We start from the raw sequence: 22,994 nt of genomic DNA, 5'->3' as shown, positions 1-22,994 counted from the left end.
GAAAAGCTAAACTTTTGTTGGGAGAAAATTGTTCATTAAAGCTGTGCATAGCCTGAACATCTATTTTTCTCCAAAACATTAAAAACCCCTGAAGAATGATTTAAACCACTGACAGGTTTCACGGTACAGAAAAAAAGCCCCAAACGAAACACTAAACTCAAGGGCATCCAATTAAAACTCAGTCCTAATTCACATTATGTATCTGAAGGTACCCTCCTGCTTTTAGCAGCTAGAAAACCCAGTTCTTTGGCTCAGTTAATCACTCACTTCAATTGCTTAAGTGTAAGTGTTCAGCAGATTTGAGGTCCTCAAAGTTTTGTGGTTTTCAACAGTGACTACAGGAGGGCATGTGCCATTCATAAACACCTGACAGTCCCCCGGGGCTGTCTCAGGTATGGTGATGTATCTCAGGTGGTACCAGTTGCTTGACTCTCTCAAAGTGCCAGCAGATTACACCTTAGTCACCTTGTGTTTTTGAAAAGGTGTCAGACAGTTGGCACCTCTGAAACTGAAGCACCTTTATCCTTCAGAGTGCACATCATAAGAATTACGACCTTCATTATTACCATGGTTCCTCCTCCCACCTAAGCAGTGAAACATGCTACAGGCCACAGATTTTTCATACTATTTTCTGCCTGCCTATGTATTCTTCAGAATTCCTGAAATATCTTAGAAAGCTGGCAGAAGTTCATACAATGTCTGACTCCTTTGCATTACACTTAGCTCACATGGTGCTGGCACTAAGGTCCTTACTGTGTTTGGAATTAAAAAATTTGTAGTTTTAAGCTTATATATGCTGGCTTTTTCATGCCTGACTTGAAATAAGTGCTGTTCTGATGCTTATTTTAACTGATTAACGGATTCCCAACATTACCTCAAAAGCAGAGGGTCTTCAGGGTCCATATTGGCTTGCAGAGAGTTCTTGTAGGCAGGCTGAGGCAGAGATGGGTCCATGCTACTCAGGGATGTTTTCTGTTGTGGTTTATCTCATTTTCACAGGTAATTCACTCATTTTGTTTTTAAAACGGGGGTTTTGCAGTACTCTTGACTGCATTGTTTTAGGTCAGCATAGGAAAACATTGTCTTTGTTTGCTTCACTAAAGGGATGCTGACAGTGTCACCTACTGTGACAGACCTCCCAAGGTAGAACATGTGGCTTTGATTATAAGCAGTTACCCCCTTACCTAGTAAAAAATGCATGCTTCGTTAATTGCTCCATTTTCAGGGAGGAAAGAGAGGGCAAGTTTCCCCAAGGGTTCTCATTTATTTGTGATTTGGTTTCATTAATTTTTTTCTAGAGGGAAATGATGCAATAAACTAATTTTTTTCTTGCCTTTCTTAATTACAGTTGCACGTTGTGGGTATTTCACTTACATGGCTGTTTGGGTTTTGCTGTATAAAATCTTTCAAAATGTCATGGACAATTCACTGGAAAATAACAGATTGCACATACTCAGTTTAGAAACAACGTAATAAACTGTCCCAAAGAATCAAACAAAAAAAAATGTCATCACCTGCATTGCTTCAATACCCTTCATCTTCTCGGGAAACAGATGGGGTTTGCACTGTGCCTGCAAGGTCACCAGCCTTGAGCTTTGCCAGACCAACAGAGGAAGTGTCTTCTGTTAAAAATACCCTCCTGCTTGTCTCCACAGCAAATGTGACAGAAGTGACTGCTTAAGCAGGGCACATCCCTTTCTGTGGTCCTGGCCGTCACTGCCAGGATCACACAGAGCAGGGCATTGGCATAGGTGCTTAAATATTCTGCATGGAGCTTGCATGGGTCAGCTGAGGCTCAGGCACAGAAAAAGAAAAAAAATCTCTGGGGCCCAAACCTTGATTTAAATGGTGGTGATGTGTCCTGGAGATAGTAAATGGAGAAGGTTTTTCACAGAACTGTTCCCCGCAGATCTCCAGAGACTTTACAAAAGCAGTATTGGTAGTTGTAGGGACAGTGACAAAAGCAAGAGACAGGTCAATTGACATGCATCATCACACTGTGAGTCACTGAAAAGCATAAAAGTAATTTTTAAATACTCCTGTTGTATTTTGGGTTAAGACCTATGGGAGGTTCTGCATGAAGGCAGTAAGTCTGTTAACACTTCCATCCAATCTGCCTGTGTTGTAGTGCCCCCTGTTCTACCTCCTACACTCCCTCGTGTCCCTTCCTCAGTATGATGATGGCAACCTAATTAGCAAAAAAAAAAAAAGTTCATGTGGCTTTATATTTGTTTTAAGAAAGATTTCTTTAGTATAACTTAATCCCTAATTATTTGGAAAGAGGCTGTCTAAAGCTCATGACCCCCTCAACTTTTTCAATTATTTATAAAACAGGATTATAGAACCTGGTAGAGGGTCTTAATCAGACTACTTCTCCTTGTACACTGGAACACTGATTTAATTAAATACAGCCTGCTTATTATCTCTACAGTCATTGTTTTGGTGTTTGCAGAGTACCACTTCGCTTAATTGTCCCTGATTTACCACCCATTATGAGATGAGCTCTCCAGGAAAGCAACACAGAAAGCACTTAAGAGATGGGCTGATGTGGGGGTTTATCTACAAAAAGTCCTGTTAATTTCTCTGTATCCTGTTTTGTAGTTATATTGCATCATGTCACATGTGACTGTCATGTAATGTCCAGTGAGCAAAGGCCAAATGTAGGCAAGAACAAGGCAACTGAGAAGCCAGTGGGCTGATACCTCATCAGTCATATGTGTACTCATCTGTATAAATCCAGACATGGTCAGAAGTGAATGCATCTCATTGCTCCGTTGCTCCTGAGTGCATTACATGCTACCAAAACTGCTCACAGATCAGCAAGTAGAGCAATGTAGCATGTGCTGGCTGAAATTCAGTTACAGTCAGGAAGGGGAAAAACTGGAGATCTGAAGACCTGTGGATATTAGGACACCTTCTGAAGTCACACTTATTCTGGTGACGCCAACCTTACATAGTGAATGTCTTTGAAGAAGGGCCTCAAAGCAGTCTTTCTACCAGACACAATAAGCTGTACCTTCTTTGCTCTCTCCAGGCTCTAAAATGTTACGAGTTCAGTAACGTGAAAGGAACCATTGTCCAGTTTAAAATAGTGGGTACATTTCGTCTCCCAACATCTTCTGTTAGGAAAGCATGGAACGTTTTGATCTGCCAGATGAAAGAGGGACACCTGCTGTTTGGGGAACTGCCAGTCTCTCCTAAGATACCATGTCTCATTGCATGCTGGTGCTTATTAATGTATTTTTAGTGATAACCACTCAAATCAGGAGAGTTACAGTTCTGTAAAACTGGCATGGCATTAAAATCATATCCATATATGCAAGCAAATGTGTTTATCTAAATGTGAATTCGAGACCTAACATTCTCCTATGTATGAATATAAAGATACTTCATTTTCTGCATTGCTTCACTCTTGCCATCCTTATCAAACTTACATCCCGTTAAGCCAATAGAAAGTTTGACTGGAAAAAAAAAAAAGATAGCATTTTGACTATAACAGATATTTATTTTGTAGCTTATGACTTCCAAGTTAGAAAATGGAGTGTGTGTGTCACAGCTTGTTTGGGTACACATTAGATTGTTTCCCCTGACACATGATTGTGATTTTTCCTTTCTTTATTCCCAAATTATCCTTACGGCTTCCATTGCTCTTAGGCAAATTTATACATTAAAAGAACTAAATTAGTTCCGAAATACTTTCAGACACATAAAAGGCAGTAAGTAGTAGTGTTGGAAATGATACAACTTCTAATATTTTTAACTAACTTTAGTCAAGGGTTTTGTTCATCTTTGCCCAGGAGGAAGGGAATGGAAGTTTCTTTTCAAGAGACTCTGTTCCCTGGGCAGGGCCTGAGGAGCTTAACAACTCAATGGACTGGGAGCTGCCAGGGGATGCACAAGATATAAGTGACCACAATGAACGTCAATGCCCGATCATCCTCCCTGGTGTCTCAGAGACACCTAGTCTGGGAAAAGATCAATAAGAGAATGCAGGATGAGGACCTAATTAGCATCGAAGGCAAAGGGATCAATAACCAATAGAAAACCAAATACTAAGAACTGCGTAACTTGGTACTAATGAACATTGAACCAATGGATTTCTCTGGGTTTTGACTGTATAAGTATGTGAAAAATCTAGTAAAGAGCCATGTGTGATGGAATGATTTTCTCTGTTCAGCCCGGGCAATGCCCGGATGAAATGATTTCTCTTGCACATCCTGGCCAGTACAACATCCTGGCCAAAATAAAAAATGCCGTAATTCTTTACCACTTAAAAATGTTGTTGAAGAGTTTTTGTTTTTTCAGCAGTTTTGGTGACAGTAGCACAGACCTGACGTAAAAGCAAGTGTTCAGGGAGCTGAAAATTGCTGCAAATGCTGGGAGCTGAGTTAGTGCTGCCCTTTCCTGTGGCATCGAGGCGTGAGCAGGATGAAGCTGAACATCTCTTTCCCAGCCACTGGCTGCCAGAAGCTCACTGAAGTGGACGATGGGTGCAAGCTAAGAACATTCTATGAGAAATGAATGGCCACAGAGGTCCTGGCTGATTCCCTTGTTGAGGAGTGGAAGGGATATTGGCATAGTCATGCTGGATACTCTGAGTTTTGGCAAAGAGTTGCTTTGTGTGGAGATCATTGCTAGCTGCAATTTAAGGAGAGAAAGTTTTTTGTTAAAACTAATGTTCTGCAGCAATAAGGTCAAGGGCAGTCCTGGATTGCTCTCGAAGTGAAGTTGCTGTACACTTGTAAAGTTTGTCTCTGAGAAAAAACTGGCAAAAACCGCAAGTCGCAACAGAGAGAATTGGAACTTTGGCAAAGGGGGAAAAGAAACCTCCTGGCCAGGTAGCACATGGTCAATCTAAGATGGCTGTCCTAAAAGGGACAAAAACCATAATGGAGTCTGAAATGGCTACTCAAAAAGAGAAGCACATTTTTGCTGAGGAGCTGGTAAAGGTGCAAATTGCCTTGAAGGCTGAAACAATTGCTTGCCTCAGGGCTGAGGCAGGGCTGATGGCCCAAAAGCAACTAGCCCAGAACCTGAGAAACCTGTTAAACCAGTTTGTGCAGAGCTTTAGAAAAGAAAATTACCATCTTTAGGGGAAGCATGCATGCCAATTTGGGGGTGGTGCTGGGCCACCCTGAGCATTACCTCACCCCTGGGGAGGAGTTTGCACCAAATCCAGACTCCTCCCCACACCCTGAACTGTGCCCACTTGTAAAAGGTGAGGAGGTAAAGAGCTAGGCAGGACTCCCTGGTCATTGATGTCACCTCCCTTCACACTTTGGAGGAGGGGGATGACTCATTGGAGCCACCCCCTGATAATCAGCCTCAAGCCTGCTCTTTTTTAAAACATTAGCATATGATGGAGTGGAGCTGATGGTGATGATACCACACCCTACAGCAGAATTAACTAAGTTACAGAGGATAGAGACTTTTGAAAATTTTACTGATGTTGGGAAATGAAATAAAGCTTTCTGAAGAAAGAGCACATGGCAAAGAGCTGTGTCTTTTAATAAGAATGCATACTGTTGCATGAAAAGTTTGGATTTGTTGGGGAGGGGGTACTGATCCCTCTGCCCGCTCCAACCTGTGATAAAAATACTGGGAGCGTGCGGGAAGTGGTGAGCTTCCAAACAATGCCCCAGAAGGAGCTGATACCCCATTGGCTTTCTCCCAGATTATTGTTATTCATTCCAAAAGTTAAAGATCAGGACTGAGACAAAAAACTCTTGGAACCACCCCCAGAAGGTGAGCTGGGAGTGGGGGCCAAACTGGAATATTCTCAAAAGCTCACTGAAAATGCACGGAAATTTAGTTTTAGCCTGGAAAAAAGGAGGCTCAGGGGAGACCTTATCACTGTCTACAACCACTGGAAAGGAGGTTTTAGGCAGCAGGGGATCAGTCTCTTCGCCCAGGCAATCAATGACAGAACAAGAAGACACAGTCTTTAAGCTGTGCCGGGGGAAGTTTATGCTAAGCATTAGGAAGAAATTCTTCACAGGAAGGGTGATTGGGCATTGGAATCATCTGCCCAGGGAGGTGGTAGAGTCAACATCCCTAGAGGTGTTTAAAAAAAGACAGGATGTGCCACTTAGTGCCATGGTTTAGTTGATAAGGTGGTGTTAGGTTGTAGGTTGGACTTGATGATCTAAAAGGTCTTTTTTCCAACCTAGTTAATTCTGTGATTCAGTGAGCTGAAAATTGCTGTGAATGCTGGAAGCTGAGTTAGTGCTGCCCTTTCCAGCAGTATCAAGGCACGAGCAGGATGAAGCTGAATATGTCTTTCCCAGCCCCTGGCTGCCAGAAGCTCATTGAAGCGGACAATGGGTGCAAGCTAAGAACATCCTAAGAGAAACGAATGGCCACAGAGGTCCTGGCTGATTCCCTTGTTGAGGAGTGGAAGGGATATGTTGTCAGGATCAGTGGTGGCAATGACAAAGGATTCTCCATGAAGGTGTCCTGCCTCACGGATGTGTCTGCCTTCTGCTTAGCAAGGGCCATTCCTGCTATTGCCCCAGAAGAACTGGAGAGATAAAGTGCAAATCCATTCATGGTTGCATCAGTGATGCAAACTTGAGTGTTCTGAACTTGGTCATAGTGAAAAAGGGTGAAAAGGGCTTTGCTGGGCTGATGGACACAACCCTGTCATCTTGGCCCCAAGAGGACTGTTGCGGGGGGGGGTCCCGGGAGCAGGGGAATCCAGCCAGAGTCACGATACGAACACCGATACGATTTGAGCATCGTGCTCCCGTTTTATTATTCGGTTACACCAAGTTATACTTTTTCTCAAAGTTCACGCCCCTTTCCCATGAGAAAGCCTCTAAGCAGCGAGGGAGCTGACCAGTGTATACCTTTTCCCAAGGCTGTTCAAGGCCGCCGGCTAGCAGGTGCCTTGCAAGCCTGTTTTCAGCCTGAGGCCCCATCAGGGGTACTTCTGCAACAGCCTTGGGATGCCCAAGCCCTCCTGGGGTATCCTATATTCCACAAGGATTCCCTCTACAGAGGACCTGCAGAATCTGCAAGCTGTTCAACCTGTCTAAGAAGGATGATGCTCGCCAGTACGTTGTGAGGAAGCCTGTGAACAAGAGGGGCAAGAAACCCAGAACCAGTGACTAGGGACTCCTCGAGTGCTGCAGTGCAGGCATATTGCTCTGAAGAAGCAGAGCACTCAAAAGAGCAAGGAGGAAGCAGCAGAATACAAAGCTCTTGGTCAAGAGAATGGAGGAAGCCAATGAGCAATGCAAGGAGCAGATTGTGAACTGGTGCTGGCTTTCTTCGTTGAGAGCTTCTACATCTAAATCTAATAACCCTAACCCTAACCCGAATCTGAATCAAGGCAGAAGTAAGGATATTGTAGGTGATACTAAAAAGATATTGTATATGATATACCAATAAATCCCTTTTTTGGTGAACTTTAAAGAAAAAAAAACCACCAAAACCAAAATCAGAACAAAAATTAACAATTTAGACAAAATACACCCCTGGATCCTTCACCACAATTAAAACAAAAATTCCCCACAATCATTCTACTGTTTAACATTTACCAGTACTTGTTTTGCCCGTTACTTCTCCCAGTTAGTATCCTCATCTTAAAATCATCATGATTGCCTTCATTGTCTAATAAAAAGACTGGGTTAACCTGGCCAGATGCCCAGCTCCCACCAAGCTGCTCTCACTCATCTCTGCAGCTGGACAAAGGGGAGAAAATTTAATGAATGGTTCATGGTTTGAGATAAGGACCAGGAGAGATCACTCACCAAATATCGTCGTGGGCAAAACGGGATCAACTTAGAGATATGAAGGGAATTTTCTACTAACCAAATCAGAGCATGATAATGAGAAGTAACATAAGCCCTTAAAAACACCTTCCCCACCCTGTTCCCTCCTTCCCAGCTCTACCTCCTACCCCAGCAGCGCAATGAGACAGGGAATGAGGGTTGTGGTCAGTTCATCACCCAGGGCTTCTCTCACCAGTGAGGGAGAGGAGTCATTCCCCTGCTGCACTGTGGGGTCCCTCCCACTGGAGACAGTTCTCCATGAACTTCTTTGGCATGAGTCCATCCCACAGGCAACAGCACCCCTCACACTGCTGGAGCAGTGGGTCACTCTTCCACGGGTGCAGTCCTTCAAGGACAGGCTGCTCCAGCCTGGGAGCTGGGCACTTGTCCCTGGGTCTCCTGTGGGCTTTCACCCTCTTCTCAGGCACCCACCTGCTCCAGGGTGGGCTCATCGATGGGCTGCAGGTGGATCTCTGCAACCCTGTGGACCTCCCTGGGCTGCAGGGGCACAGCTGCTTCACCATGGGCTGCACCGGGGGCTGAAGGGGAATCTTGGTGCCGGCACCTGGAGCAGCTCCTCCCCCTCCTCCTTCACTGACCTTGGTGTCTGCAGGGTTGTTCCTCTTGCATGTTCTCACCTACTCTTCTCTGGATGAAATTAAAACTGCCACAAACTTTGTTTTGACTTCTTCTTAAATACATTCTCACAGAGGCGTTACCACTGTTTCCAATCGGCCCAGCCTTGGCCAGCAGCATGTCCATCTTTTGAGTCACCAGGGATTGGCTCTGCCAGACACGGTAGAAGCATCTAGCAGCTTCTTAGAGAAGCCACCCCTGTAGCCCATCCTCCTACCAAAACCAGGCAAAGCAAAACCAACACAACTGCAAATCATATTTGTAATGCATATATTCGTGGTTTTACACGCTGAAACTTTTGTAGAATGGCATATCTTACAGAATCACTGTTACCAAAGAAGGGGATTCTAATGCAGTGATGGGTAGAAGATGCAGCTTGACTAGGTGATCGTTCCTTCCACCTGAATAATTACTCTACTCTACTCTACTCTGCTTTATTCTCCCTAGCTTCCAACCTGGAGTAAAATTATTCTGGATGGTGATTAACCAGAGTGACTATAAAAGTGAATACTAGGAGTAAGAGGTTTTGTTTATGTTTTGATAGTACCTATTGTTTTCAATATGGTGAAATTCATTCCAGTGGTTGCAGGACTGGGACCAGTTCATAAATGTGCAGTCTAATTCTCTAATCCTTTGCCTGTGCATTCACAGTCAGTAGCAGAAATAATCTGGATGTAGTTTGTCCTGTTTGCCTCATCTTGTTACCAGTCATAGAGTTATCTGCTTAGCTCATTTGGTAGAACTCAGGGCTGAATACTTCTGTTTAATGTACAGATAAAATGTATTATTTACAGATTGACTAGGTATACATGTTAGAGTGAAAAGGCTTATACACATTTTGTCCCAGTCCAGCATGCTTTCTTGGTTGCAAGTGTGTATGCCTCATTACCTCTATGCATTTGCCTCTAATTTTTCTGTGTGCTGATGTAATGTGCAAAGCCCATTGATAAGTAACCCCTGCAGAGGATGTGGAGTGCAGCCAGTTAGTCAGCCAGGGCACACATTCATCTCCGGTGCACATATGTTAGATTTCATAACTGTCTGCCAGGACTTCTGGGTTGCAATCACAGCAAAGGAGGAGAGAGTACAAAAAGATTTAGGTAAGTACACTCCTGCCTGTATCAGTTTAGTGAAACATTTTTGCTATATTGTCCACTGAGCTGGGAAATGGCTGATCCCAGTTAGACTGACTCAAACAGCCCAATAGCACTGTGCCCACACTGCTCCTTCTGAAAGTCTGCTGAGCCTCGTTAACTTCACTGGCTTTATATGATTGCTTAGTACTGGTAGTGAAGCTCTCACTACCATCAAGTGGCATTTTCTGACTCTCCTTTCTGCAGACAGTCACTGCCCAGCAAGACTTTGCATCTCTACATGTTGCAATGTAAAGGACCTGCTAACTGCCAGAAGATATGGACAGGTTACGGCTGCCAAAATACACAGGCAGCTGGGGTCAGCTTAGTAGAGAAACTCTGCAGGTTACCTATGCTGTTCTTAAGTCATGGCAAAATATTGCATGGAAAAGGCAGATACATGAATCTGTTGTTTTAATAGTTTAATGTTATCTGTTCTCAGCCTTGCTGAAATGATGAGTAACTGCAATGATGTGGTTGCTTTTACTATATTTCTTCATGACCTGGTGAACTTTAATAGCTAAAAAGCACGGACCATTGTTTAGGCAGAATTTGCTATGTAAAGTGCAGAAAAGTACAGGTCTTTTCTATGAAATAGAAATGAGGATCCCCTTAATGGAACAGTTTAAACTGTCCATTTCCAGCCCAGAGTCCTTCAAAGCACAGTTCAGTGCTCTGGGGAGTGGCAGAAGTTGATTATGTACGTGAAAAACATATGGTCATAGAATCATGGAATATCCTGGGTTGGAAGGGATCAACAAGGATCATTGAGCCCAGCTCCTGACCCTGCACAGGACAGCCCCAATAATCCCACCATGTGCCTTGTCTGAGTGCTTCCTGAACTCTGTCAGGCTGGTGCTGTGACCACTGCCCTGGGAAGCCTGTTCTAGTGCCCAACCACCCTCTGGGTGAAGATGTTTGTGCATGTTTCTTTTTTCAAGGTACTGAATTGGATTTTAAAAAATAGTCTAGGAATACATATAGGACGCTAATTTCAGGAACTTTGGAGTCAGAAGAGGTAGTTTAAGTCCTAAATAGAATGTATCCTAGCTGTGTGCATCTCTTTTGCTGTTCCTGTTTACATGGCTGCCAGTAAGGCAGATAAAAGACTGTATTTCCAAAAGGGAAAAATTTGACCTAAAAACAATTAAGTCATTGAAATGTTGTCCATGCCAAAAAAGTTTGATACCTTTTTCCTGGAAAAATGATGAATACAAGTCAGTTTGCAGAAGGAGAACTGAGTTTTGCCTGCTTTATTTGTTTAATCACCTAGTAAGTGACTAAATGAAGGTCTTCACTTTGAGTGTGTTTTAAGTTGGACAACATCTGCCATCTCCACACTTGCATTGTCTGTTCAGGATGAACATTAGCATCACTTCAGACTTAAGTGTTGTGAATCGGGGTGGGTGGTAAGATCTGAATTGCTGTGTGCAAACTCTGTGAACTGAATATGCCAGTTATGTCTTTTCAGGCTCTGAGGAGTTAGGAAGTGGAAGCTATGGGCATCAGTACATCACAGACACAGTGACTGGTGATGGTGATGGATTTGATATTGATGATTCAGACTACGACATTTATATAGAAGAGGTAAATGTCAGGATTTCTCTTTGGCACTTCTGTTTTCTTTATAGTCTGGATGTTTTAAAGTGTCTGGTCCTGTCAGGAAGTTTAATATCTGATATTGTGTGCTCACATATAGTAATGTGGGCACTTCTTTTTCTTCATTGAGGGTGAGTTCGTTGCCTCAGATCTGTATCTTGAAAGGTATTAATTTCATTTCCCCATAGCATTTTAGATTTACTGAATTGGTGTTTCTTTGTTTCAGCTCAGACCACTTCCTGCTATTAAAGGAGGCAACAGAAAATTTCTGGTTGAAACTAAGGTCACACCAGGGTCTAGTTCCAGGCTCCTGTCACGGGTTCTCACCACCACTTCTGAACCCACTACTTCCACTCCTACCACCACACGCCCTTCAACCACAGTGAGGGCGACCACTGCGTGGGCAGCGAGGAGGGGCAGCATGTCCTCTGCTGCCCGCCTCTTTGACCTGTCCTGTGATGAGGCCGTGTGCTCTGCAGACAGCTTCTGCATCAACGACTATGACCGGGGCGGCTCACGCTGCCACTGCAACTTGGGCAAAGGAGGGGACATGTGTGAGGAAGGTAGGTTTCTGTGTGCCCACTGCTGCTGGCTGCTTTTTTGTCTGGGTCAAGGACAGAACCAACCAATGTGCACTTTGGGAATAGCCACCTGGATTTAGTGGATCTCTAAGGATAGGAGCAACTTCCAGCGGGAAGTCACAGCTCAGGCACCATCCCCTTTTCTTTTTTTTCCTCAGTGAGGTGGGAAAAAGTTATTCTTTAATAAAGCTGAATGCAGAACCTGTGTAAAGATGCACAGGGGAGGTTAATCCTCCCTCCCTCACCTAAGAGTCAGGAGATGACAGAGCAGGTATGTTGTTAATCACCCAGGTATGGCAGGATCCAATCATGGCACCCACAGCTGGAAGCTGAAGACATTCAACCCCTCTTTAACACTTGCCTTTTGGCAGCAGCTGAAGCCCAGAACCACCCCCATTTTCAGTGTGGTCCATCAGATGATGCCGGTCCCACAGCAGGGATGTGAGAGAGCTCCCATTGTAAAAATACCTCCAGAGGAGGCTTTTCACATGGTCTGCAGGTCTGCAGTGCAGCACTTATGTCAGGCAGGTTGGGGCAAGGGAGGAACAAAGTCTTATCCCCAGTTCAGAAAGCATGACCTGAAGGCTGGGCCAATGTGAGGAGGTGTGTTGGTCTCAGTCAGGACTTGCCATCCATCCCGTTGCCTTTTTCCAGGGCAGCTGAGCCATGGCAAGAGCTTGCTGAGATGAAGGAGGCTGTCCTGCTTCTTCCCTTGCTGCCTTCCTGTTCTTTCCCTCTAGAGACCTAAACTCACCCTTTCACAAGGTTAACAGTGAAGAGATCACCTGGTGAGCCAGTCCAGCTCCCTCTCCAGGCCCTAAGCAGGTCACTTTTTTCCCCCTGAAGTAATTTTTCTTTTGGTTTGGTAATCAAGGGGTCAGATGGACTCCGGGGCTTATTCGAAGAAAATGTCCCATTTGTTGTGGTGGTCCAGCTCCACCACAACAAATGTGGTGGCTGTCCCTCCAGCTAAGAAAGAGCTGTGTTGTAACTGCTGGACTCTTGTCTAGCAGGCTGCTGTGGCCTGAAAGCTCAGCGAGGGTTCCCTAGGGCCATGCAATTAATCGCATCCCGGAGTCCATTTCGGACAGCCCCGCGATCGGGCTCCAGCAGCCAGCAGTGTTACAACGCAGTGGATGGTAAAGAAGGTAGAGAAGGGTCTCTCATGAGGGACTGAGATGATTTTAATCACATCCTGTCCCCGCGACGTTCAGAGGTAGAGCGACAGCGTGGTCTGGGTGCGGGATGGTTTTGTCAGGGGCCCGGGGCGGTCCCTGGGCGGGGTTGGGGTACAAGAACAAATAGGGAGAAACTGAGGGAGTGGCCAAGGCTGGGGGATGAACAGGGGGAACATGTGAAATAGGAAAAGCAGTGGATTAACAGATCCCCATAGAGCTGATTGTCCGTCCCACTGCATGCTGATCTGATCTGCCAAGACCCTGCCATGCAGCAGAGCATCGGGAACCCATGTTTCTTCTACAGGGTCACGTTAGACCTCGTGTTGCACAGTGTCATGCCTCAGGGATACAGACACTGAAGATGCTTTGTCTTCTCCAAACTGGAGTGCTGGAACAAAGAGAGCTCCTTCTGAAAACAATCTGTTGTGACTCAGCGACATGGAACAGCTGCAGATGTGATTTTAGGCCTTGATCAAGTGCAGAGAGTTGAGGATTTATTTGAACTGACATGGCCATATACAACTTGGAAAGCAGTCTGTTAACATCAGTCCAAACCCTTCATTTTTCACAGGGGAGTGTGTTATTCCAGACTAAGCATCATGTGCCAATACTCCTTTGTACTGAATTTATCTTCAGTAGCCAATATTGTTAAATAATATATTAATCTGAATGGAAAGTCAGCAGCTGAATTCACAGTCAACAGCTGCATGACACTCTGGTCTGAAGTCAGTCAGTTCTGCTTGTGATCAGGACATGAGTTAATTGTTCTCTGCTGAAGTTGCATTCAGGTTTATAGCACCAATCCCCTTCACCTCAGCTTAAAATGTATGCATTGCAAGCAAAAACACTGAGAGAACTCTATCCAGATTCAAAAACTGAGTGAGAAAAACACACTCAGTATTCAGATAGCAAAGAGGAATAGGACTCCTCACCCTTCCTTCCTCATTAGGCTTAAATCCACTGCAAAAACTGCGTCTGTCCTCAGTGCTCCTTAGGAAAATTAGCTGCAAAGGTAATTTTACAGCTGAAAGTGGCTAGCAGTAGGACATCTCTGATTTTCATTTTCTCTCAGGGTCAGGGTTTAACGTAAGACAGCAAAGAGTGAGGGTTTATAATGCCATTTGACAAGAGCAATAAGAAGAGCCACTGTTGCAGCCAGGGTTGGAAAGATGCCTGCGGGGACTCTCTTCTCCCCATCACTCCCTTTAGCTTCTGCCCTGAGCTGACTTTAGGGAAGTGCTGGAAGCTTCTGGGCTGTTATGAGACATCCAGTGATTCTCCAGATGCTGGATGCAGCAGCTATGGAGCAGCAGTGACTAATGCTGCCTAGAGTCTGGCCATATTTCCCACCTATATTTTTGTAATCCTGCAGAACAGAAAATTACTTTGTCCTCTCTTTGTTAAATAAGTTCTTAAAAGAAGATAAATATAAAGTTGATGGGTTCTGTCTTCTATAACAAGGATGAAAACCTGGAGAAATTTCCTCTGAACTCTCTGATTAAACTATTGGGCTTTACTTGGCCCTCAGTATCCTGTTTCTTTCCAAGTTCACCAGGTCCTTGGGAATAAAGGAATTAGCTGTAAAAAGTGGTGGGAGGACAAGGCAATAGGTTAACTGATTGTTGACTGCTGCTTACTAATGGTTGTCTCTGGGGGTACTCTGCCTTTCATTGCCACCTGATGTTATCTAGTACTAAATGTGTATATTGATCTTTATATGGAAGAAAACTGCTAAATAACATGCTTCCCTCTTTGCTTTTCAGACATTAGTATCCAGTATCCTCAGTTCTCTGGCCACTCATATATCACCTTTGAACCACTGAAAAAATCCTATCAGACATTTCAAATTACCCTTGAATTCAGGGTAAGTTTAAGCAATTCTCACATAGGCATTTTAAATTTTATTTACTTATTCTGATGCAGTGGACAACAGAACAAGCTTCAGTATAGCTTGTAGTGTAATTATGGCGAACCTGTGCATAGCCTTCATCTGCAGAGATCTGTCTTAACCTTCAGTGAATGTAAATGAAGTTTGTAAGCAGCTGAAGTGTTTTCATCCATTATTGGTAGGCACTGCGTGAGAGAATCCCTGGGGCTAATAATAGTGGTATTGTGGACTAGCAGCAATGTACGCTGGCAAGGTTATTGTCACATGGATATGGTACAGGCTGAAGAACACCCAGAATTTTTGTGAATTAGAGTTTGGAAACAGTATGCAGTATTTTTGTGGACAAGAAACTATGACCCTGTCATACTGAGCAAAACACTGCCCTATATGTAGAGTTCCTTTCCCACCCTGCAGGATTTAAGTGGACATTGTTTTCCACCTCTGAAATTTGGGACATGGGCTATTAATATATTCAGGATACATACAACTTAAAATGCAGGTCTAAAGTGGGGGTACATCCCATGCTGGCTAGTGTTAGTGCTGTTTGTTCATTATGGGCCAAACATGTAGGGCTGCCTCTAGGGAAGGTGGCGAAACTCCTGGATGCACCCCAACTCCCATATAAAGCAGACTCACCAGCCTCACAGTCTGGGAAGGAGACTGTCTTTGAAGCAGCAGCAGTGCGTTGCCTCAGTGGTGATCTTACCCTCCTCCGGCAATTTCATTTTAAAATGCAGGATGGCAGCAAAAAGCCACTGTGTCAGCTGCTGCACACATATGGAGAAATGCTGCCAGCACAGATTGTTTGGCTTGAGAAGTGTCAGTCTCAGGGAACAAGTGAAGTAGGGCGTATGTATTCATGTGCAGTGAGTCTGATGTGTCTACACTTACTGGGCTTGCTAGGACAGTCTTGCTAGACTTTTTACTCAGGAGTCTCATATGGGACATGTCTGACAGTCCTTAATACTTCCAGGCTTTTTTTCAGGTCTGGTAGTATCATACTTTAAGAGATGGTCTTAAATTGTTTAACCATTAAAGCAGTGATTTTCTAGGTTTTTCAAATGCAGGATTCAAAACTGATCAAACATTTTGTGATTCTGCGAGTTAAAAACTCAATCTGAAAAATGATGAAAAGTCCCCCACTGCTGCTTGCTTTTGTCTGCAATTGTGAGGCTTTGATTTTTCATGTTGACACAATGATTGCAGGCTGAATCCGAAGATGGTTTGCTGCTGTACTGTGGAGAAAATGAACATGGTCGTGGTGATTTTATGTCACTGGCAATTATCCGACGTAGCCTTCAGTTCAGGTAAAACCTCCATCCTAAATCTGATGTAAAGAGAAGGGGCTATTTCTGCCTCCTGGGACTGCTATATGTGATGAATATCTCCAGTGTCTTTGACTTGTGCCCCATATAATGCACAAAATGGACAGTGTAATTTTATTTAAGAGTTCTTTAATACTTTTTTCTCTCATCCTTTAGTCTGTGAACATGTGCCCTGTTGAGCTCTTTTGTTTAGACCTCAGTGTAAAGGGAAAATGATCAGTTTTCTTTAAGGCATTTGTCTGGGGCTCACAGCTATGTTGCCAGAAATGCCAGTGAGACACTGTATTTGCCAAGCTGATGGTGTATTGATGGTGTATTGAGTCAGTGTTTTTGCTTCACAGCAAAAGACTTGCAGATAATGTAGCAAAATAAAGGATATAATGCCAGCAAGGGGGCCAGGAACTTCACCTTATATACCTTGTTTAGATGAGACTTGCAGGTTTTTTTAAATGAAGATGGAGAGTGTTTCTTGCAGTCTGATAGATATGAAGCAAGTGAAAGAGTATTTCCAGGATCTCCTTACTTGTGAGGGTGAGTCCTTCGAAAATGGGGAATAACAAAGTGGGTGATGTGCCTTCGTTGTGTTTCTGTTCACCTGCACTGCATGACAGTCAGGAAAAATGGCACATTTTGTGCACATTCAGCTCTCCTGGAGGTCTTCCTGTCAATCAGTGCTGAGTTTCATACAGACTAGTGGAGTTATTAATGTAGCACTTTCACCAGGGAGTTAGAAGAATTCCCAGGAGAAATTACTGTGATGTCAGGAACTCAGATTGTAATACCCTCCATCTGGAAACAGTTTCAGCTGTTGGCAAGCTTAGCAATGCACTTGGTATGGACAGAGAATGCAAAATCTTCTCCATGTTAGAAAGATAGATAATGAAGTTTGAAACTTGGAACAGATCATATGTTAGGCCTGCTGTCTAATTTTCCTGTGCTAATATGCAGTGTGGAACAGAGAGCGCAAAAAGAGTATTTGGAGTCTAAAACCAACTTTTGGTTATCTGGTTAATGTAAGATTGTCACCTTGCCCTCTCTGTCTCATGCTCCTAGGTTCAACTGTGGCACTGGAGTTGGAGTCATAACGAGTGAAAACAAAATCAAGCTGGGGAACTGGCACAGTGTCACATTGTTCAGAGATGGAGTGAATGGCTGGCTCAGGATGGACAACAATGCTCCAGTGACAGGAAAATCTCAGGTTGGTAATCCTGCCCCTGAGGCTCAATCTTGGGGTCTCTCAAGGTTATAATGACCTTTTTTTTCTTGCCACCAGAAGTCTGATCAGATTTGAAAGGTGCAGTTTTATTTATTGGTGTTAGGACATTTAGTGATCAGTGTACAGATTATTCTTCCAAATACGTTGTCTAGAAATCACAGAGATAAATAGCACAGGGCTGAATTCCATCACAGTTTCCCTGTTGTCCTCCATGTTTGCTCTGCTACTCTTCCGCTGCCCTATGCCAATCTCAAATACAGGCTATTAGAAGTTTACTGGATTGTACAGCTGCTGCTGTCCCTGATTGCTTTCTTTTTCAAGCCTCAGAGAGCTGCTCTGCTTCCTCAGACACAAAAATTAGATGCATATGTGTATATGAGTATATATTTATGTATAATATGCATATATCCACACAAGGTTTGTATACAGAGGTGTAATTACATGCATATTCTGTGTTACAGTATGGATACTGCAACACGCGTGTCAATCAACGAGGCCTGTGGAAAAGGAATGTACATGGACCAATTCTTGATAGATGTTTCAGACAGATGTTTATTTCTCCAGCCACATGGCTGAGGATCTGCTGAGGAACTGCAGCAATCATGGGACCCGAGGGTCCTTGCCCACGCAGGGGAACACAAAACATCCAATGGGGAACGAGGCTGAGCAGGGGCAGGGAAACCCCGTGCCTCCCCCCAGGGCCCCTCTCCCAGGACCACATGGCAGGGGGGAAGGGACCCCAACAATTCTGGACATAGATTTAAGCATAGTAATGGAGATAGACATTCTGCCCTGACTTTTGTTAACACCAGCAAGCTCATACAAGGCTGACAAGATAAAATATAATGGAGAAGGATGCCTTGACTTGCTCATCTGTTGCTGGGCCAGAAAACAAAATTAAGGCACTGGAAGGAAAGGCAGTTTCAAATTGTTTCAGATGTCTTTCCTTTGATGGCCGCTATTAGCATGCCATCCATAGCCCTGAAAGAAAGCAGCTTCAGACGTCTTATTATTTTCCCTTTTCATGTGCAGGCACTGAAGGGAAAAATTGCAGTGCATTGAGTTCTCATCAGCTGGAAATGACAGAGGAAAGAATTTCAGTGTATCATGTGTTGCTGTTACCAGTGCTATGAGGCCATGCAAAGGGCAGATGTGAATCAGGAGAGATGCGCACAGTTTCTGCAGTGCACTGTGTGAGTGAACACCTGCAGACCCAATAACCTCAGCTTATTTAGCATGGCAAAATACAGGCTATGGGGATAGAATTTATTGTTATAAACACTATGGGAACAGGGCAGGGGTGAAAAATCCAGAAAGCTTTTAGGCTAGAGGTCGGGGCTGTCAGAAGCACAGGTTGGTAAAAACTGGCCCCGAATAACTGAGAATTTTGAGTGTTTTCTTCTAAAGGTCCGTGACTTTTGGAAGAACCGCTGAGTAGGAGGCAAAAGTCATATTTTGAGCAATTTGTGGAAGGAATTTTGACTCAGTTGGCTACAGTAGCATGGAGTTTGATTCAGTGATCCAAAAAGGTTGTGTTAGTTTTTCAAGTTTTTTGTTCCTTCCTGTGCACTGTAGCAATACTAGTAAACTTGTGTGTGTAGGTTTCTATAGGCTTGTTAAAGCCAAAAAATGAGATGGGCAGTAAATTTAGCAATGGCAAAGTGAGCAGAACACTACTGAAGTTGTGATTTTACTGGCTTTTGCCTTTTCTTTGTTTTTATCCTTTTTATTTTTTTTTTTGTCATTTCAGTATTATTCAATGCTAAACACTTGCTGGGTTCTGTCCAAAAGACAGTATCTCATTGGTCTCTGTCCCTCAGGGCTTAGGGTTTAGAAGAGAAGCAATTTTTGGCAAAAGGAAACGAAGGAATTGCAGCAAAAGACAGACCACACTTTCTCCTCAAAACAGTGATTTTTAGTCTTTTTTATTGTGCTTTTAGTAGTTCATGTTATCACGATGGGATGCAGGTGAAAAAGGTTGATTTCAAATGGTGGACTGATTTGGGGGATGACTAATGGGAAGGAGTTACCAATGAACAACCCACATACTCCCTGCCACGATTCTTCATGGAGGAAAGAAGTTGATTGTCAACTACTGTGGCTTAATGAGTTGTCCTGTGTTGTATCTGTTACGCAGCATATTGCACTCTGCTCTCCCTTCAGGGCCAGTACAGCAAAATCACATTCCAGACTCCCTTCTACGTTGGCGGTGCTCCCGGCGTGTACTGGCTGGTCAGGGCCACCAGCACCAACCGCGGGTTCCAGGGCTGTGTCCAGTCACTGAGCATCAATGGAAAGATAATTGATATGAGACCCTGGCCATTAGGGAAAGCTCTCAGTGGTGCTGACGTGGGTAAGTGTAATGGTGTGGGATCTTTAATCCATGACTAACCCAGAGTTACCTTTTATGCTGCTGGAACAAATTGAGCGATGGTCCGGGTTTAAGAGGTAGAAGGTGTGATCTCTATTTTTGGCCTGGTTTCCCTCTGTTCCTTTGCACATTGCTCTTGCTGGGTCTATAGTAGAAAAGTTCACCACACTGCACAAGTAAGCCCTTTGTGGACACACTTCCTGTGCACAGTAAATAGTGAACCCATTTTCATGAGCAAACAGTAAGATCTGTGTTGCAGATATCATTACAACTGTGCTGGTATTTCTGCCAACATCTCTCAGGACACCTCTTCATGCCCCTGACTGACACAGTCATGTCATCAGAAATCAATTATGTGTATGCTGAGCTTGCATTTGAAACAATATGGGCCCAACTAAATGTGTTTTGCCTAAAGACATCACTGCACTTGTCCAAAGTAATACATGAATCTCTCAGCCCCACAGCAGTCCTGTGGCTGTTACAGAGGGCTTTCTGTGTTACACCCAATCACTGATGAAGCATATAGGCTTTCCTGTATGCCATCCTTTGTTTTGCTATCCAGAGTCATGGTATGATTTAAAAATAGCTTGGAATAAATACTTCCATCAGCTTTATGAAGTGTTATTGTAACATTATTTTCTATTCTCAGAGTAAAAGATGGAGAAGTAGGGAAGGTAATTAACTAGTCCTGTCTCATTTATTCATCTATTTCATCCATGTAATGGGCACTTGAAAAAAGGCAGGGCAACAAAATCCTTGCTTTAATGATCTCCCAGTCTAAATGGTTTAAGAATAAGAGTAAACCCAAGACAGAAGGCAAGTGGTAACAGCGAGAAATAGATTCCGTGTCGCTGGAATCTCCATGCCATGCCTCAGCCACAAAGTCATCTTTCTTCTCTTCTGTAGCTGTGCATTTGACATCCCAAGAAGGAAATTATGAGAAACTTCTTAAGAATTGCTCTGTATTCTCTAGATACCATGCCCAAAGTTCTGTGCAATATTGGGGTAAAACAGACTGTCCCAAGAAACAGTTGCTGAAAAGAGTAAGATTTTGGAAGCAGAGTGTAATTTCATGATAGAGTGAGAATCTATGGAATTTAGACAGATGAAAGCCCTGCTGAACTTTTCTGAGCCCTAATCTCTATTGCCTTTTAGGATGCAGCTAGCTTCATTCCCATCCACGAATGCTCCACATACTACTGCATTAACAATCAACATCAATGAAAATAAATGCTGTGCTCTGCCATGTGTGACTCGAAACTGACTGATAAAGCCTTACTGTCCTTGTGTGACTGCACACATTTATATGAAAGTGTACCAGAAGAGACTTGCAAACAATAGGTCATGTACGTTTAACTTTAAAAAATTGCAAGTAAACTCTGCTAGGATTTAGGGATGACTTTTTCCAGTCAGTCTCTTGAAGCTTTTTTCTGTTGGCACAGTGTATAAATCAGGGGTGCTGTGTACATGGATCACAGAACTGAGGCTGGGGAGGAGAGGGGTCCTTCCCTCCCTGTGCTCTCTCTTCTGGCCACAGCAGAGGTCCCACTGGACTGTGAGCTGAGGGACCAACAGAGGAGGCAGCAGCCATGGTTTGGAGTGGGCATGGCAGGACCCTGGACTCCTGCTGCAGTTTCCCTTCTTTTTCATCTGCCATTGCAGCCAAGCGTATGCAGCCATCACACCTATGGTTTGCCTCTTCAGCAAAGTCACTTGTGCTGGCCCAAAGGCTGTGAAAAGTCACTGGGACACTGGGAGAGCAGCCTGTCCTTAAATACCAAGACTGTTCCAGTTCAAGCTGTTTCTCAAACCAGTGATCCTGTGACTGGTCCTGTTGCCGTTGTCTTCCTTGTTCTTTTCTGTTTCTCTGATCTGTTTGAACATACTGCCAACATTGATTAGCACTGCAGCAGATGCAGCAAAGATGAGCATTTTCTTGGTTTTCTGTTTGTGTCTTCTCACTTGATGCACAGAGATCCTTGTTTACACACATGTCTTGGATCTGTTTCCTTGCCTGTAAAACACAGCTAGTGCTATTCTGTCAGTGTCATGATAACGGGTGAGTATATGAGGGATCTGAGCAACAAGATACCTGTCCTGCTTTGGTTCACTTGTGGCCATTACAGTGCAGACCAGAAGGGAAAAAGACAGCTCAATGTGCACTGCCAGCAGCCCTGATCCCATGGCTGGGCATGGGGAAGATGTAACTGTCCCCTTCCATGGAGAAGGAGCCTTTTTTCCCCTCTCGGGGACTTGCGTGTTTTGTCTGTGCTCCTCAGGTTAGCTCTGGAGTCCTGTGTCATGGCTGCTGTACTCAGATCTTCCCTCCATACAATGAAAAATGGGCCTAGTAGGAGATTTGTAGATGTGCAATATGAGACAATCTAGTCTGGCAGAGTTGTACCAGATGACCTGTGAGTTGTCCTGAGTTAGTTAGAAAAGGTTATTTTCCACTGTGGACAGCAGAGTGATTGGGATGGACCAGCACATCAGCCATTTACATCTGCATACTTGTGTGTGGTTTTCTGGCGGTGGGATGGAAATTCAAACCGTAAAGCTGGTGCTGTACAAACACCAGTGTCTTTCTGAAGATGTGTGGAGACCTGCTCTGGAAACTGTGCTTGCAATCAGAGTGCTGTGTTTAAACAAAACAAAAAGGGCATATCCCCTTCTTGCAGTAGTTTTTCAAGACTTCTCTTAATCATCTCAAATTGCAACACTTGTCAGAGCTGTCTCATGAACCCTTTGTCATCTCAGAAGTGATGCTTAAATGTACCTCAAAATAAATGTGTAATTCTTAGTTTGCCACAAAACACTACGCCCCTCCAAATGGTGTGCTTACAGTTGTACACCACCAAAGTCTTACTTGATCTTCTTAATGTGTACAATCAGTTTGTTACTATTGACAAGGAGAGAGTTACTTGATCAGAAAGTAAAATAAAGGAGAAAATAAATTCAACAAGAACTTCAATCAGATGTACATTTGATGGTTGCATAATCTGACTTTATAGATATCAGCTTTAAGGAGCAAATGAGAATTTATTTGTTCTAGAATTTCAGCTAAAATCCAGCAAGAAGAAATAATCTCCTTCTTACTTAAGTTGATGTGCCAGAATAGTAGAGATGCTTCTTAAAAAGCCCATATGTTGATGATGTGGATCCCTTTTAGTGTGGACAAGAGGGTTGACAACCTCATTTTGGATAATAAGGTTAGTTGATGATGCTTAACACTTCCCATGCTCAGCATGGCATGAATTTACAGTGAACAAAGAAGCACTTAAGAGAATTGAAA

The 22,994-nt window shown here is 43.7% G+C and overlaps 1 protein-coding gene across 4 annotated transcripts in view; it reads left to right on the top strand.

The window, feature by feature from the left end:
* Nucleotides 1-22,994, top strand: part of EGFLAM (EGF like, fibronectin type III and laminin G domains) — a 79,204-nt gene that overhangs the window by 34,395 nt on the left and 21,815 nt on the right. For all 4 annotated transcript variants that reach the window (XM_032097247.1, XM_032097248.1, XM_032097245.1 and 1 more), the window contains exons 8-13: nucleotides 11,016-11,131; nucleotides 11,370-11,706; nucleotides 14,666-14,766; nucleotides 15,997-16,097; nucleotides 17,169-17,313; nucleotides 19,495-19,684. In XM_032097247.1, the coding sequence (XP_031953138.1) occupies nucleotides 11,016-11,131; nucleotides 11,370-11,706; nucleotides 14,666-14,766; nucleotides 15,997-16,097; nucleotides 17,169-17,313; nucleotides 19,495-19,684 (990 nt within the window). The remainder of the gene's footprint in view (nucleotides 1-11,015; nucleotides 11,132-11,369; nucleotides 11,707-14,665; nucleotides 14,767-15,996; nucleotides 16,098-17,168; nucleotides 17,314-19,494; nucleotides 19,685-22,994) is intronic.

The sequence above is a fragment of the Corvus moneduloides genome, chromosome Z (genome assembly GCF_009650955.1).
Source record: "Corvus moneduloides isolate bCorMon1 chromosome Z, bCorMon1.pri, whole genome shotgun sequence".
NCBI lineage: Eukaryota > Metazoa > Chordata > Aves > Passeriformes > Corvidae > Corvus > Corvus moneduloides.
Note: the sequence above shows the minus strand (reverse complement) of the source record. Positions and strands in the feature narration are given on the sequence as shown.